Source organism: Elephas maximus, chromosome 25 (genome assembly GCF_024166365.1).
Source record: "Elephas maximus indicus isolate mEleMax1 chromosome 25, mEleMax1 primary haplotype, whole genome shotgun sequence".
Classification (NCBI taxonomy): Eukaryota; Metazoa; Chordata; class Mammalia; order Proboscidea; family Elephantidae; genus Elephas; species Elephas maximus.
In genome coordinates, this window is record NC_064843.1 from 12,007,341 (window position 1) to 12,025,719 (window position 18,379).

General features: G+C 48.3%; 1 protein-coding gene across 1 annotated transcript in view; it reads left to right on the forward strand.

Annotated features, from left to right (window-relative positions):
- BMP7 (bone morphogenetic protein 7) overlaps positions 1 to 18,379 on the forward strand; it is an 89,115-nt gene that overhangs the window by 15,816 nt on the left and 54,920 nt on the right. The window contains exon 2 of the mRNA XM_049869930.1: positions 16,979 to 17,171. Within this exon, the coding sequence (XP_049725887.1) occupies positions 16,979 to 17,171 (193 nt within the window). The remainder of the gene's footprint in view (positions 1 to 16,978; positions 17,172 to 18,379) is intronic.

Sequence of the window (18,379 nt, forward strand, 5' to 3'; positions counted from 1 at the left end):
TGCCCTCCACCACCTCTTCCAGCACCCTCAGCATCACCTCAGGCTTATTACCTCGTGGTCACAAAATAGCTCCAGCAGCCCCAGCCACTGCATCCTCATACAATCTTGTATTCAAGGCAAAAGGAAGGGGAAGAATCCAAAGGGCTCTCATTTATCACCTGTCTCTTGGTTTTCTGAAAGCTCCCAAAAGACTTTCCCTTAAGTCTCATTGGCCAGACTGGGTCACAAGGTCATGTCTTGCTGCTGCAAGGGAGGGTGGGAAGGTGTGAAACTGGCCTCTCTGGCCAACACAGTGGGAGGTGGGAAGGAAAGGGTGGGTTGGAAATGGTTAATGGGTTGCTACATCAAAATTATTTAAATTGTTTCTCTCTTCCTCTTTGTTGCTGCTGTTGTCTCTTTTGTGCATAGTTGGATAAGTTGTGTGCACATGTCCTGTGGCTTCACTATACGTGCCTGGTAAGAATAGGCCCCGAGGTAGTTACCCAAGTAATATGTACCACTGTGAATATATGCAGGTGGTTGTGCGTGCTGACATTAACTTAGCCGGCTCCCCTTCAGGCCATAGAGAGACTTTAATTCCTTGTCATACTCAAACTTACAAGTAGGTATAACTTCAGCCCTAACTTTTGACACTGTGGAGTTCTGGTGGTGTAGCGGTTAAGAGCTTGGCTGCTAATCAAAAGATCAGCAGTTCAAATCCACCAGCCACTCCTTGGAAACCCTATAGGGCAGTTCTACTCTGTCCTAGAGGGTCATTATGAGTTGGAATTGACTTGACAACAACGGGTTTGATTTGTTTTTTTGACACTGTATGGAACTATAACTAACCAACAGCCACTTATGAAAGTAAAGTTTGTTTTATCAACCTAAGCCTCACAATCTCCTTGGACAGGGGCAGAAGTTCTTGAAAATGGCTGCGGGGAAGGTCCTCCCCTGGGAAAAATCCTGGAGGCCGGGGACGGGGCTCAGCCTGAGTCCTGCTTGTAGGACAGGTGGCTGCTGTCTCCCTCTGGGTAGAAGGATAGACAGATCCAGACACTCAAGGCATTTTAAGAATCCATTCATTGTTAGCCAAGGGTGGAGAGCTGCTGAAGGAAGGGGCTGCCCATCCTGGTGGACTTGGTGCTCATGCTGAGAGCTGTGTAGAACTCTGTCCAGTAAATGGATACTGGGCACCTGTGTTGCTTCTGCATGTTTCCATGGGGGACTGGAAGACCAGCACCATGGGACCTGGGTGTATCCTTGGGGACATTGATTGGAAGAGATGGCCAGGTGGAAGGAAGGAGAGATATTTTCAGGGGTTATTTCTGGGAAGTGTGCATGTGCTGTGACTAGAAGTACATTTAACAGAACTCCCTGGTTGCAGGCAACGGAAATCTATTCAAACTGGCTTAAGGGAAAAGGAGGGGGGGGGGCAGAATTAATTGTAAGGAATTAAGGGCAGCTCATGGAATCCAGAAAAAGTATATCTCCAAGCCCTGGAAAAGGACTGCATTAAAAACTAGAAGGTCCTAGGGAATCCAGAGATGATTCTGTCCTTGTCTCTCATCTCTCTCACTGAATCACTTACCTCTTATCTCATTGGCTCACTAGATTCCTCTATTGTTGGAGATATGGAAACCCACAGTAACTTGGGGTTGCAAATATCTGGCCAGCCATGTGCTTGCATTCCCAGCTTCCTTTGCAACTTGGACTGGCCATGGGATGTTGTTCTAACCAATGAAACACAAGGGAAGTCTGCTGAGGGTAGAGTGGGATGGGAGGTATTTCTGAGAAAGATTTTGCTTCCTATGAGTGACAGCTGAGCAAACAGAAATCTCTGTCCTTCCCCCCACTTTCTCTTGTCTTGAATGTGGTTCTAGGAAAATGTGATGCTTGGAGCTGTGGCAGCTGCCTTGTGACCATGAATCAAATGTGCCTAAGAATTAGAAGTCAGTGTGCTAATAAAATTATTGGTCTCTACTCATCTGGAACAAAAGAGAAAGCAGGAAACCAAAGACTCAAAGAAGAAACTAGTCTACAGGACAGATAGTCGAACTAGATGATACCCAGTTACTGCTACTGACTCTTCTGATCAGGGCAACAATAGATGGATCCTGATAGAGAAAAATGTGGAACAGAGCTCACTTTTTAAATAAAACAAAAACAAAGCAAAACAGAGATAGACTTTGGGCTAGTTGAGACTAGAGGACTCCTTGAGACTATTGCCCTGAGATACTCTGCAGACCTTGAATTGGAACTAACACCTGAGGTTACCTTGAAGCTAAATAATAACACATTGGCTTAAAAAAATAATGAGTATCACCTGTAAGTACTGTGTTCCTTTAGAAAAATCACCTATATGAGGCCAAATGGTTAATCACCCATGACTTTAAAATAAAGATGAGAATGTAGGGGGGGCAAGGAAACTAGATTAATGGAAATGGAACAACCGGAAGGGAAACAGTGAGAACGTTCACGCATGGTGAATAACGGAACCAATGCCACTGAACAACTTGTGTAGACATTTTTGAATGGGAACCTAATTTGCTGTGTAAACCTCTGCCAAAAACACGATAAAATATTATTAAAAAAAAAAGTCAACACGCGGACGATGGCAAAGCAAATGGCGGAAGACACTTGATTTCTTGATGATGCGCTTGGGCAGCTTCCCCCGCTGAGATCCTCGGGGAGAGAGGCTCTCACACAGCTTGAACCGCACATTGAGCCACGAATCATGGAGGTCCACAGGTGGATCACGTACAGAAACACCGTGGCTAGGAGTCAACCTCTGGCCCCTGGTGGCTAGGGCAGGGGCGTGGGGATGTGTCTGCAGCCAAATTATCGCATGCTAGCTATTATAATAGTAGTAATCTTAGTGCTGACATTTGTCGAGGGCTTACTATGTGCCAAACACCTTTTATAGTCTTTACCTATATTACCTATATTGACTTGTTTAATTTCATAACAGCCATTTCAGATGGCGGCTGTTATTATCCCTATTTTAAAGACCAAAAAAAGAAAACCTGAGCACAGACAAGTAACTGGCTGAAGGATACAGATCCAGTATGTTTGGATTTGGCAGTCCAGTTTTGGAGCCCTCCCACTTAAGCTCGATCCTGAACTGCTTCTCACGCTAGAAGGATAGGTTTGGAGCCAATGAGTAAACGGCCTTGCTAAAAGGAGGGGGTTGTATTTGAGGGCAGTAACCCAGTTGCTGTCAAGTCAATTCCAACTCATGACAACTCCATGTGTGTCAGGGTAGAGCTATACTCTGTAGGGTTTTCAGTGGCTGATTTTTCCAAGTAGATTGCCAGGCCTTTCTTCCTAGTTGCCTCTGGGTGGATTTGGACCACTAACCTTATGGCTAGTAACTCTTACCTGTTTACACCATTCAGGAACTCTTTGAGGGCAATAGGGAGCCACGAAAGTGTTTACAGTTACATGCTTTAGACGTGATATTCCATTTTTTTTGATTCTTGATGTTTCTGAAATTAGAATGTCTTAATATTGATTCTTTGGCCCAAAGAACTGTCATTAAATTGACTGTGCCTCTTTCAGGAGAGGAAATAAGTGACAAATACTGAGTAGAACTGGCGGAATATAAGGCCGGTCAGCTTCTATTTCTAATGAAAGCGTTTATTGAAGTGTAACATATATAGAAGGTAGCACAAATCAAGATCACTTGTGGATTCTCGCCAAGCCAACATCTGGGTAGCCCCACCCAGCTCAGAAACATAACCTCACTGGCCCCCAAAGCCCCCTTCTTGTGCCAGCACCCAAGGGTGACCGCTGTCTCGACTTTGCTTACTCTTCATACGGATCTAACCGGTCAACAATACTCTTTAAATACCTAATCAAAGGAGCATTGACTAGCAAAGACAACCTCATTAGAATTGCTTCATGTAGACCCTAGACCGGCTTCTGAAGTCTGCCTACAACTCCGCTGGCTATATTCAACATAGGATGCAAAACTTAATGGGAAAAGCGGTTCTTTGGTTTGATCTCAGATTCTCCTCCTCCCCTCACCCAAAATATGTTCACAGGAGAATGCTGCAGGTGGCAGGGTGTTTTGGCAGCTCAGCTTGGGAATCCCAGTGTCATTTGTCAAAACAGGAAAATTAAATGAATGAGGTGCCTGAAGATTTTCAGTTTCAACTAAACCTCTCCCTGCCAGCCCCTGGGGTGGCTTTTACACATCTTAGCACCGTCCTAGTGACAGACAAGAATGAAGTTTTGCAGTCCAGGGACCGGGCTTTCAACAGAACTCTTATTTTGAAAGGGAGACGGGAGCTGGGGCATGCAGGGAAGACCAAACAGTCCTTCCTGGACTGCACCTGCACCACCCGGGCCTAATGAGTTTAGGTTGATGGAACCCAGACCTCAGGAAGGATTATAAATTCCCATTTGATTTGATTTGCTTCTAAAATACCTTAAACCAGCTGTGCCTGCCCCTCTGACCCAGGCTCTCTGCTGCTTTGGGAGAAAGTCTGGGCAGGCATCCTGGGCTGGGGGGAAGGAGGAGCGGGGGGAGCTCAGTGCTTCTCAGGACCGGCTGTTCCGGGGCCTGCTTAGGTCTGGCTGGGAGTAGGGCCGGGCACCAGTCCTGCCGCGCCCCGTGATTACAGCATGTGTCCCCTCAATTTTCACAGCAGCCCTGTGGTGGAGGTCCTTTTCTTATCCCCTTTTTGCAGACCAGGAAGTGGTTAACTCATCTTGAGTCCTTGCTGGCAAGTGGCAGAGCCCACGTTCAAACCCAGGCCACCGCGTGTGGCCCACGCTCAACCCCAGTTCTGTTGCTTCTTGAGCTGAGCAAGCTGGAGAGGGTGGTTTCCATCCTCCTGATGGAGCTCCTGGGGAACATTTCCAAAGACTCTTCATGACGATCCTTGAGCACCAGGCCACGTGGTAGATGGAACAGTGGTGAACAACAAAATAACAAGAACTGGCATCCCTCAAGACTTTAATATGTGCCGAGCGCTCTGCAGACATTCTCTGTGCTAGCGGTTCTCAAAGTGAGGTCCCTGGACCAGCAGCATCAGCATCACCTGAGAACAGGTGAGAAAGACATGTTCTCAGCCCCTGGTCCACCTATGGCACTGGAAGTCCTGCAGGTGGGCCCAGCAACCTCCGTTTCCACAGGCGCCCCCGTGATTCTGTCTGGTCAGCTCCGACGCCTGGCGACCTCAGGTGTCTCCGAGTAGACCTGTGCTCCGTGGCGTTTTCAGGGGATGGTTTTTCCGCAGTAGATTGCCAGGCCTTTCTTCCAAGGCACTTCTGGGAGACTTGAACCTCCAAGTCTGAGTGCATTTACCGTTAGCACTGTGAGGCCAGTAGTATTCCTCTGTCCCCACTTTATAGATGAGGCTAACTTCCCAAGCGCACCAGTGAGTGGTAGAGCAAGGACTCACTGTCTAGCTTCAGCATCCACTGTCAGACCCTCTGTGTTCCAGGCCCTCTCTCAGCTCTTCTTTTGCAGTTAAATCTAGAGGAAAGGGCGGTTGGTATAAAGATCATCAGGCCAGTCAATAAAATAATCACAATATTGAAGTCCTAGGTGGGAAAGGAAGGGGGCTGAAAGGGAAGCGGGTGTTCAGGGAGCGTAGCCATGGCATCAGAGCTGAGACCAGCTCAGATGAGGGGAGGGGTCTGCTGTGCTGGGAGGGTGGGTGCCAAGCCTCTTCCTCCAAGTTCCTGCACTTGGGGTGGATTATCTAGTGTCCCGCTGTTCACCATGTGCTTGGTGGTAAGTGTCCACTCCCAGATGGCCATGTGGCTGGATCAGGGATTGTCACCCGGTTTACAGACAGAATCAGAGCCACTGAGCCTGCATTGTTTCTCCTTCTGTCCACAGCCTCTTTTATAGAGTGAGGCCTCAAATCCACAACTCCAGAATGAAATTTTCCCTGTTGCTGGGTGCTGTCAAGTTGATTCCAACTTAGTGACCCTAAAGAACAGGGTAGAACTGCCCCATAGGGTTTACTGGGCTGTAATCTTTATAGCAGCAGATTGCCAGGGCTTTCTTCCGTGGAGCTGCTGGGTGGGTCTGAACCCACTGACTTTTTGGTTAGCAGCCAAGGCCTTAACCATTAAGTCACCAGGGCTTCTTGAAATTCTTACTTCCGCAGGTCTCCTTACACTCAGGGCGTCCTTTTGAGGAACAGTGTTCTCATGTATTTCTACAAGGTGAACCCAGACCCTGGTTTGCAGTGAGCTCTTCACTTAGTGTCCTATGGCTGTGAGACGAGCAGTGCCATCCCATCAGACTTCTGCGATGATGAAGTGCTTTGTAGTCGTGCTGTCCAGTTCCTTAGCTGCTGAGCCACAGGGAACTGTTTAGATTTAAATTAACGAAAATGAAGTAAAATTACAAATCCATCTCCTCAGCCACACTAGTCACGTTTCAAGAGCTTAATTTGGTTCACGGCTGCTGTGTCTGACATTGACAGTGCAGGGCTAGTCTAGCAGTTTAGGGGTATTAGGTTGAACATGTATAGGTCAAACTTGGGAGAATGTCTGCAACTTTATATTCCATGACCAGTAGAAGGGAAAGGAGATTTCTCACCAATTAGATGCATTCTTCTTTTATATCCTGAGCCCCAGTGAACCTGGGGACAAATCCAACTAGCTGTAACAGCCCAGAACCAAACCATTTGCCATCAAGTCAGCTCTAACTCATGGCGACCCCATGTGTTTCACACTAGAACTGTGTTCCATAGGGTTTTCAGTGACTGAGTTTTTGGAAGTAGATCGCCAGGCCTTTCTTACGAGGTGCCTTTGAGTGGACTTGAATCTCTGGCCTTTCAGTTAGCAGCCAAGGTGTTAACCATTTGTACCACCCAGGAACTCAGCAAGAGCCCAGATGGGGCAAAACTGACATTTTCTGACCCTTTGGAGCTCTGTCTAGCTCAGGATTTGTTAACCTAGTGACATGTGGGACCAGAGGTTCTCTGTTGTGGGGGCTGTAGAATGTTTAGCAGCGTCCCTGCCCTCTACCCACTAGGTTCCAGTAGCAGCCCCTCTCCCCAGTGACAACCAGAAATGTCTGCAGACACGGCTCAGTATTCGCCGGGGGGCAAAATCACTCCCCAGTTGATAACCACTGGTTTAGCTGAAGATATTAACTAGTTTCCATTCTTTTTCCTCATTTCCAATGAGCCGAGGATGGGGTTGTGTCCTAGAGGTCCCTGGGGTGCAGGGTACAGGAGGGCCCCCTTGGTTTATGGTGGAGAGATTGTCGTGAGCTCACAGCCTGGTTTTCTTTTCAGCGTCACCAGCGTCTGGGTCTTTTTAAGCAAACAACTTGCCTCAGCTCCAGAGATAATTAAACCCATCTTTCTCTGCCTCTCTCCGCCCCATCCCTAAACCCATTGGTTCCTTCAATTCACAATGATAACATTGTTCGAGCAATGCTGCACACATGTTGACACTGGAGTGTTTAATCTTGTGGCCCAGTAATTCACTGGGCCCCACCCCCGCCCCAAACATCTGTGCCGGCTGGATGGCTCATGACAAAAAAAAAAAAAAGCCACGCAAGACGGCCTACCCTCCCGGCTCGCTTCCCACCCTCCTAGCCCTGTGTCCCGCGTCTCCGGACGCAGCCTCTGCATCTAACAAGGAAGGCAGTGTCTCCCAAGACCCTCTCGAGAGCACCAGTGCGTGGGACTCCAGGTGGCCCAGCGGGCAGCCAAAGCATTTGGTGGAAAGTTCGAAAGTTGAAGCAGTATTTCGGCGATGGGGAGACAATGCCCCGCTGTGTACCCACCACCAGGCAGGGCCCTGGCCCCGATTTGGGGGGCTGGGGAGGGGTAAAGGGGAGATGGGTTAATGTGACAGAACTTTCAAGCTGTCAGCCTCCCTGTACAAGGACACAGAGACCCACCCCAGCTTGGCTTTTAAGGTTGTTAATGTTGAGTGTCAGCAGATCTTCTAGGCTAAGATAGACTAGGAAGAAAGGCCTGGTGATTTACATCAGAAAGTCATCCAGTGAAGACCCTATGAGTCGTAACAGAATATTGTCCAATACGATGCTGGAAGACAAGACCCCTAGGGTGGAAGGCACTCAGAATACACGGTGGATGCAGCAGTGGACTTCAGCATACCAGTGACGTGAGAGTGGTGCAGGACCGGGCACCATTTCCTTCTGCTGTACACGGAGTCACCATGAGTCAGAGCAGACTCAACAACAGCTGAAAACAATGTTGGGTGAGCACACAGCTTGTGGTAAGAGCTGGGTATACTGTTGTGTGCCACTGAGTCGATTTTGACTCATAGCGACTCTATAGAACAGAGTAGAGCTGCCCCATAGGGTTTCCAAGGCTGGCATCTTTATGAAAGCAGACTGCTGCATCTTTCCCTTGCAGAGCAGCTGATGGGTTCTAACTGCTAACCTTTTGGTTACCAGCTGAGCGCTTAGCCACTGCACCACCAGGACTCCTTCCCATAAAGATTACAGCCTAGGAAGCCCGATGGGGCAGTTCTACTCTGTCCCATAGGGCCGCTACGAGTCAGAATTGACTTGGCAGCAGCAGGTTTTGTTTTGTTTTCTGAATCTTTATGGGAGCGGATTGCTAGGTCTTTTCTCCCATGGAGCTGCTGGTGTATATGAACGGCCGACCTTTCAATTAGCAGCTGAGCGCTTTAACCATTGTGCCACCAGGGACCCTTGGGTATACTGTAAAGCAGCCTTATTTAATCCTCTCCACAGCTGTGAGGCCAGTGGTGGTTCTCTCCTCTTTGGTCAAGTGGTGAAGAGCTCGGGAATTTGGGGATTCAGACCAGCTGTGTGGCCTTGGACAAGTGACTCGACCTCTCTGAGCTTCAGTGTCTTCATCTGTAAAATGGCTTGATGGATGAACGAACAAGCCTGCCTCTTAGCAGGGCATGGCGTCTTTGCCAGTGGGAGGGTGTCTGAGATGGTGGCTCTTACCCAGCTTAGGGGTTCTGTAGGTGGCAGAGCTGCAGTCCCCCTGAGTGTCCATCACCTACTGTCCCCGAGTGTGACAGCTGAGGCCTCTCACGTCCCGTGCTGGGCGGCCAAGAAATGATTGGTGAATGAGCGCAGTGGGGTATGAGGAGACGCAGCAATGTCAGGGTATGTCCTTTTAGATGGATGCTGGGTCCTTTTTCTCTGGCCTGAGGGCAGTCCCCTCCCTCTAATAGCTGTGCAGCAGGGTGAGTAGATGTCGCAAGCAGGCGCAGCGTGGTCCTGTTCTTAAGAGAACCTTTCCCTCTTAGAGCAGTGCCGCGCGGCTGCTCTGTTTTCCAGAAATCTCAGTTTATTGTATGCCTCTGGAGGCTTTTTCAAGCTCCTTAATCTGGCCATGTAAATCTTCGAATGAATGCAGAGCCATCATCAAATTTCACATCCCCGAAGCTGCAGGGCCATAAATCGCTTCCCAGCAGCAGCCTTGGTAACAATCCACTCCAGTGAGTTCTCCTGTGTGCCAGAACCTTCTGGATGAGCTGTATCCCTGTAGAAAAGGAAGGTGCCTGGGTTAGAAGTCAGAGTTAAATGCGAAGTTGGGGGTGGGAGAGGTTCTGGGTCATGGGCCTGAAGCAGTCAAGGGTCCTTGAGACTCAGCTCTGGCTTCTAGTTACATGCTCCTGGGTGGTACAAATGGTTATGCACTTGACCATTAGCTGAAAGGTCAAAGGTTTGCACCCATCCAGAGACACCTCAGAATAAAGGCCTGGCAAGCTACTTCTGAAAGGTCAGGGCCTTGCACACCGTATGGAGCAGTTCTACTCTGCACGCGTGGGGTTGCCAGGAATCAGAATCTACACGACAGCAACGACAGCTTCTAGTTTTGCTGTGCGCTTGGTTTGTTCTATGGGTTCCCGAGTCTCGTCCTCATTAAAGGAGCTCAGGACTCTTTTCACGCCCCAGAGTGGAGCTGAGGAGGTCCGTGGGCCCGTCCAAGGTCGTGGAAACCAGACTCAGAAAAAGGCACAGAACAGTCCTGCTGGACTCAGTTTTTTCCCAGAAAGAGTCTCATTGCCCATGAAACGTACCCGACTCATCACTTAATGGCATCTTTGGGGCAGTGAGAGGGGGCTGGCAGGTTGCCCGCGTTTCTTCTGAAAACCATGCGGTTTTGGAAGGAGCTGCTGGGTGATTGGCTTGGTTGCTGCCCATTTGTCTGCTCTTCCAGGCCTGGCCAGGAGAGCAGCTTTAAGCGGAAACGAAGACCCCTTTGTTTGGGCTGAGAGTTCTGCCTTCCATTTGTCTGTGTCATCCACAACCAGAGCGTTTTTTTGTTCTAGGTGTCTGCATGGTTGTTCCCCAGAGCTGCGTCCTGAAGTCTCTGAGCAGCCGATGACCAGGTCCCGCGAATGCCCTCCTCCCCTGTCTCCTTTATCTGGATCTAGATGCCATCTGGTCACCTTACCTGCCTGTCTTCTGGCCGTGCTCTGCCCCACTTGGCTGATTCCTGGCAGCCTTGGTTCTGCATTTCCCATGCAGCCCCCAAATGTTGAGTCAAGGCCATGCTTGTCTTTCCTTTTGTGTATGCATTTTTCCTGCATAGCTTTATCCATAAACCATATGTATTTTAAAGATTAAGTACACCAAAGTACAACGCCTTTGAAAACTCTTGTGCAGGAGAGGCTGAAACTGAACATGTTTGTACCTTCTGACCTGACAATCCCACCCAAGGTGTTGACTCAGTAAAATGTGACCACCGTTAAGTCACGGACAAGAATGTTCACTGCAGCACAGTTGGTAATAGCCCTAAACTAGAACTATCCATATGCCCATCAAAAAACAAACTGTGGTCTATTCATACAATGGGGGCCTATACAGCAGTGGAAATGAATGACTTACCATGGCATGCAAGGACATGGGTGAATGCTGGTGACCCTTGGGTGAATGTTGAGTGACTGTTGAGTGACAGAAGCAAAGGCTGGGGAGGGCACACACTTGTGTGGCTCCATTGGTCAAGTGCAAAGCAGGCAACATGAATCCATAGGGTTTGGTGTCAGGATAGTGCTCACCTTTGGGAAGAGGGGCTGTGCTCGGGAGAGGGTCCCCTGGGGATTTCATTGGTGCTGGTAAGGAAGGTGCCCTGCTTAGGGGTGTTCATGCTGTGAAAATTAATCAAGCTTCCTGAACACTTCTTATCTGTGTATTTTACTGCACATATGTTATAATTCAATAAAATCGTTGACTTAAAGATGAGAACAGGATTTCATTTCAATGGATTTATGGAGTCCAACTATGTGTCTGACTGTGCTGGGCCCTGGGGGGGTCAGCATTGGGTGAGACACGCGTTGTCCCCCTTCCTACAGAGCTCAGGCCTGAGAAGGCCTCACTTGTATTTGGAAATCATCCGAGTCTAAAGAAAACAGCTTTCAAGGCGCGTGGTCACCTGGTGGTGACCACTGTTATGCGGGCCTGTTTCCTTCCCGTCCATTCCTGAGCCTGTTGATAATTGGGCTGGTGTTTGTTTTGCACAGAGCTGCTCCGGTTGCAAATGGCAGTGGCCTGACTCTAAAGAACTTAAGGAAAAGGGGGGCTTGTTTGAAGGGCCCTGGCATAGCTCATAGATTGGAAGAACTGAAACCCTAAACGTGAGACAGGGTGGGGACCACCAGACCAGGGGATAGAGCCTGGCAGGCGCCCTTCCTTAATTCTGGTCTCCATCCTCCCTGCCTGGATGCTTCTTTCTAACAGACCGGCTTCCTCTGTGCTGCAGTGGCGTCTGGCTGGGCCACTTCCTTAGATCAAGGCAGAGAAGACAGGCGCTCTCTCTCACCAGGTTCCAGTAAAGATAAAGGAAATCCCATGCTTGGCCCAGTTTAGGGCTTGTCCCCCCACCACCCTGATCCCTCAGCTTGGCAGGAGGCAGTCATGAGACAAGATGGCACGCTCTCTTTTTGACTTGACTGGGACAGTAGAACTCTGCTCCATAGGATTTTCAATGGCTGATTTTTCAGAAGTAGATGGCTGGCTGGTCTTTTCTTTCGAGGTGCCTCTGGGTGGGTTCGAATCTCCAACCTATTGGTTAGCAGCCAAGTGCCTTAACCATTTGTACCACGCAGGGGCTCCATGTTTACATGAGAGGTACACTTTAAACATGTAACTCCCTTTATAAGTCTCCAGGTCACGTCGCAGGTTTGTTTGGATTATTATAACCCCCTTTACAGAGCACTCCACTACCGGGAGGGTATGCCCGAACGCTCAGTGTAATTCAGCCTGGGAGGAGCAACCCCAGACACTGAGAGGAGGCACTCCTGGCTTGATGCTGGTGGTCTTCCCTAACATGGCAGAGGGTCATGAGAGGGAAGGGACGTCCAGGTGGGCAGTTTCCTATCCCCACCTGTCTCGAACCCTTTGTTGACCCCTTCAGCTCAGAATTTCCCTCTAAGGCCAGTTTGGGGGTTCTTAATTTCAAGCTTTTGTAAAAGGGCACAACAACTGGCTTTGTGGTCAGTTACAGGCCTGATTGCTGTCAGGATGGTGCTTTCCCGGAATCCATTTTCTTTGGACTTATCTTTTGGTTTCAGGGATTTGTCCCTTTTTTTTTTTTTTTAAATAATATTGTGCTTTAGGTGAAAGTGTGCACAGCAAATTAGGTTCCCATTTAACAAGTTTTATACGGATTGTTCTGTGCCATGGGTTACAATTTTCACAATGTGTCAGCTTTCTCATCTTTTCCATTCTGTTGGTTCTGTTTCCATTGATCTAGCTTCCCTTCATCTCCTTGCCTTCATGTCTTTGCTTTTGGGTAAATGTTGACCGTTTGGTCTTATATAGTTAATTGTTTAGCCTTTTAATCTTTGGAAGATTAAAGTCCTTTGTTGACGCCTCTGAGCCTTCCTAGTCAGTGGGGTGCTGGAATGTGAAAGGCCGTGGGAGAAAACGTTGGCTTCTTAGGCGGTTGGCTTCCTTATGAAGTTTTGTTTATGGGCACAGAGAGATTGACTCTAAACATTTTATTTTAAAACGCGGGTCTGGGTTTTAAGTCAAATGTGGTAACTTAAGAAGAAAATGTAAAGAAGTGTTTTCTCCCTAAAAGTGCATGTGAACTTTTTAAATCTGTTTTGTTGTTGTTGTTAGATGTGGTCTAGTCGATTCCGACTCACAGTGAGGACCCCATGTGACAGAGTAGAACGGCCGCATAGGGATTTCGTGGCTGTAATCTTTGTGGGGCAGATCTTCAGTTCTTTTCTCCCTCGGAGTCCTGGGTAGGTTCGAACCACCAATTTTTCACTTAACAGTTGCACCACCAGGATTTTTTTCTCTCTGCTTTAGTGGTGGCGATTAAAATCTCCTAGATCCTTGGAAGACATAGCTTAGAGTCTACACTGTGGGTGTTGAGGCTAATAGGTGCCAGCAAGTTGGTTCAGACTCATAGTGACCCTACATGCAACATCGCCCGATACTGAGCCATCCTCACAATCATTGCTATGTTTGAGCCCATTGTTGCAGCCACTGTATCAATCCCTCTCCTTGAGGGTCTTCCTCTTTTTTGCTAACCCTCTACCAAGCATGATGCCCTCCTGATAATGCGTCCAAAGTACATGAGAAGTCTCATCAACCTTGCTTCCAAGGAGCAATCTGGCTGTACTTTTTCCAAGACAGGTTTGTTCATTCTTCTGGTAGTCCACAGTATATTCAATATCCTTATGTCCTTCTTAGCCTTAGTATTATGCAAACTTTGTTTGTTTACTTCTTTTGCTTGCCCTCTGCATCCTTTCCCAGGAAGTCACCGCAGTGATGGCAGAGATGGTGACTGGTTCCCTCTGTCCCCACTGCTTGCCAGAGTGCTGGGCACCGTTGATACTCAATACATAAGAATTTAATGATTGAGTAGATACGTGACCTAGCAGGACAACTTCTACCCCGAACCTGGGCTACCCAGGCCCACCAGAGAACTTGGCATCGTGGAAGTTCAGAATTAATAGGCGGAAGGAAGGGCTGACATGTGGGAAGGTGGCCATCAAATGCCTGTTGGTCTTCTTCCAAGACAGATTTGTTCGTTCTTCTGGCAGTCCACGGTATGTTCAATATTCTTGGCCAACACCATAACTCAAGGGCATCAATTTTTTGGTATTCCTCAATTCATTGTCCAGCTTGGAGTAGCTTCCACATAAAATAGAAACCTTGAACAGACTGGCTTTGCATTTTGGGTTGGACTTTAAATTATTCACTGCTCATCGAAACTGATGACTTCCTTCTCTGAAAATTCACAGACTTACTTTCAGAGGATGTGGTGATGGGGTTTCCAGGAAGAACAGAATGAACAGTACCATGGTTTATACCTCTGATTGTGTTAAAGTATGAATTTAATGAAGGAAAGTCATTCGAAGAGTCATCCCACAGAGTTGGCAAGAAATTTGATTGGTCATTGTAAAGTAACCCTTATTTTTTTACTTAAAAGAAGCTTTTTAACTGTGATATCTTAATTGTCTTAACAATCATGATACATTTGCGTCTTAAGCATTTTAAAAAAGCTACACATACACCTGCTGGAATAAACTATTTGTGATTGTATATCAATGTTTTCTTTCTCAGTTGGGGGTGACTTTAATGAGTGTGTTGTTGTTAGTTGATTCTGACCAATAGCGACCCCATGTGACACAGCAGTACTGCCCTATAACATATTCTTGGCTGTAGTCTTTGTAGGAGCCGATGAGTAGACTCCAATGTATGGCACCTCTATGTGTGTCAGAGCAGAGCTGTGATTTTTTTTGGAAGTAGATCGTCCTAGGTGCCTGGGTGGACTTGACTGCCAATCTTTCAATTAGCAGCTGAACCCTTTAACCGTTTATACCAGCTAGGGACTCATTTCCTGTGTTAAGGTATGCTTATGCAACCATTTCTTTATTGTTTGGCCTATTGCAAAAAATTTTTTTTCAAGTCAAGTGACCATAACTGAAATATGTACACACACTCAAATGTTGCATCTTCTGAAGTCCCTGGGATGCAGTGGTGTCTGGGGAGCCCCTCTGCTGGCAGCTTTCTACATGTGGTTCAAGATTCCAGCAGCTGCAGTTCAGTGGTCATCTCCCCAAGTCCTTCCCAAGGCAGGGCCACTCCTGTGCCAGCCAGGGTGCCCTGACCACAGCGACTTCATCTGTCCCTCTTCTCATTAGTAGGGACCACCCTTCTCACTTGCCTTATTTTGAATGCTTGTTCAGGTTTAAAATGGCTTTTTTTTTTTTTTTTTTAAATGGGCACCTCTGGGAAAGGTGTTTGGGCTACCAGGTGGTCTGGGCATCTTCCCTCTGTAGCATAGCATGGCCACTTTCTGCCCAGCAGCCGCACCTTGGCTGCCCTAACACAGCCTCAGACTGAGCTGTTCATGTTGAACCATGCTGGTCAGATCTCTCCTGGACAAACGGGTTCCGTTATCTCTCCCTATCTCTCTGTCCCACCCCCTCAGAGAGGAAGCAGGGATGGGGTGTATCTCCCAGGAGCTGAGCTGAGATGAAAGATAAAGGAGGTTCCGTCAGCACACCTGCCCCTTACATGCCCCTTGCTGTGAGCTCTTGAAGGCTCCCAGCCCCACCCTCACTCTATTTTTGTTCAGAGGGTGAGTGATCCCCGGGACACAGACCTGCTCCCAGCCACGCTGCTCCTGGGTTATGTCTGTCTGGGATGTATCCTCTGTGGACTGGACAGAATTCCTTAGCCTAACGTTCCTGCTGCGATAAGGCAGAAGAGCTGCCTCATTTTGTCTTGAAGTCACTTTCGAAAGCTTTCTAGGTTTCACCACTCACCCTTTTTCTGCTTTTAGTCTTAGGCTGTGCTTGTCAACCCTGGCTGCTCACCAGAAACTTCTGGGGGCACTTTAAAAAGTAAAGACTTCTGGGCCCCTCCCCAAAGATACTGGTCCAGTTGGTTCGGGATAGGGCCAGGACAGCGTTCAGCTGGAGCCCACCGTGGACCGCTTCTCTTCCCGACTCCATGCTCAGCAGCTTGACATCTGCCAAGACGGCAGTGCTGACACCATGGGACACTACAAACGAGGCCCCAAAGAGCTGGTTATTAAACATTTCCCAGCCCACCACTGGGCCAGGCCATCAGTATTTTTAAGAAGAAGTCCCCACAGTGATCCTCAAGAGGCACAGCCAAGGCTGATACCCACGGGCCTGAAGTTACCACATAATGGGTGCAGTAAGGTTATGTTCACTGATGATAAAATGCCAGTTGCCATCAGATCTTTCCTGACTTATGGGAATCCCATGTGTTTCCGGTTGCATTGTACTGTACGGGGTTTTCAATGGCTGATTTTTTGGAATTAGATCACCAAGCCCTTCTTCTGAGGTGCTTTGGGTGGACTTGAACCTCAACCTATGGTTAGCAGCCACGCACTTTGCAACACCCTTTGCACCACCTGGGGACTCCTAGTAGTGAATTAGATCACTCAACCCCCACCACAACCCCTGAAAGGGGATTATACCCCTTGCTCTCAAGTGATCCTGACTCATAGGGATCCCATAAAACAGTAGAACTCACCCATAGGGTTTCCAAGGCTGTAAATCTTTACTGAAGCAGACTGCCACATCTTTCTTCCTTGGAACAGCTGGGAGGTTTGAATTGCCAACCTTTGTGTTAGCAGCTGAGCTCTTAACCACTGTGCCATCAGGGCTCCTGAAAGACGGTTACTATCCCATTTCGTAGATGAGGAAATTGAGGCCAGGTAGATTAGCTGGTGAGTCATCCAGGGCCACACAGCTAGTTCATACCTGAGGCTGGATTTGAACCCAGGCCTGAGCTCCTAGGGACCTGAGTCTGTCCAGGGCCTGTGGTGTGGCCATGGTCAGCTCCTGACCTTGCCCAGCAGGTTGGAAGCAGAGCTATTGCTCATGTTGTCCACGATGAGCTGGGGTCTGTGCTTGTATCCCTTTTGCATGTCCATGTGGATGGGCACTTATGGCCAGGGATCCATGAAAATGGGCCAGCTCCATCTAGTTTTGGCAGGGTGCTTGGCTTCTGAGCCAGGCAGTTACCAATGGGCTTCTGATATGCGTGTGTTTTCTCCCCTCCCAGTGGAACATGACAAGGAGTTCTTCCAACCACGCTACCACCATCGCGAGTTCCGATTTGATCTTTCCAAGATCCCAGATGGAGAAGCCGTGACCGCGGCCGAATTCCGGATCTACAAGGACTACATCCGGGAGCGCTTTGATAACGAGACGTTCCGGATCAGCGTTTACCAGGTGCTGCAGGAGCACTTGGCCAGGTGGGTGCTCTGTGGGCTTGATCCTCCTTCAGTTCCTGGGAAGAAGTGGGGCAGCAGCCAGAGGGGGCCCAGACCCAGGCAAGGGACCATGGCAGTGACCAATATCTTCTTAAAGAAGGTATATTGTCTGCACTGCTGTTCCCTAACACTGTCCTCGTCAGCGAGTGGTACTTGTGGACCGTCTGGGTCTGGGCAGTGCTCTGGGGCGTGGACAGAATGGGACCGAGAAGAGCAAGAATGCGATTGTTCGCAGGTCGGCATCTCTGCCATCCATCACTCTGATACCTAGCACATCGTATCAGGCAACCAGTCAAAGTGGCCATTTTAAATAAAATGTTATGAAAAACATCCCCAAACTAACAAACAAAAAATAAAACTAAGCAGAGAACTCCCAGCCTGCCAAGAATCACTAGGTCAAGAACTGAAAGCTTGTGTTAAAAAGACTTAAATTTCCTGTTAAGTTGTTAGGTGTCGTCAAGTCAGTTCCTACTCATAGCGACTCTGTGTACAACACCACAAAACACTACACTGCCCTGTCCTGCACCATCCCACTGAAGCCACTGTGTCAGTCCATCCCATTGAGGATCTTACCATCTGCTTTACCAAGCATGATGTCCTTCTGCAGGGCCTGATCCCTCCTTGATAACGTGCCCAAAGTACATAAGATGAAGCCTCACCATCCTGGCTTCTAAGGAGCATTCTGGTTGTCCTTTCTAGGCAGATTTGTTCGTTCTTTTGGCGGTCTGTGGTATATTCAGTATCCTTCACCAGCACCATAATTCAAAGCCATCCAGTTTTTCTTTGGTTTTCCTTATTCATTGTCCAGCTCTCGAATGCTTACATTTATTGGCAGCCTCTAATTTAAGGTCTTGTGAGAGGTGAGAAGGCTGAGAGAAAGGGATGGCCTGTCTCAGAAGTGCGTTCCACGTCCCCAAGGCGAAAATGACCAAGCCTGTGTTACCCAGTGGCTGGGAATTTAGACTTGTCATCTCCCCCAGCTGCCATCGACCAGCTGCCATCAAGTTGATTCTGACTCACGGAGACCCCATGTGTGTCAGAGTCGAACTGCGTTCCATAGGGTTTTCAATGACTGATTTTTCAGAAGTAGATTGCCAGTCCTTTCTTCCTAGCCTGTCTTAGTCTGTGAGCTCCGCTGAAACCTGCCTCATAGCAACAGCTAAGCCTCCACAGACAGATGGGTGGTGGTA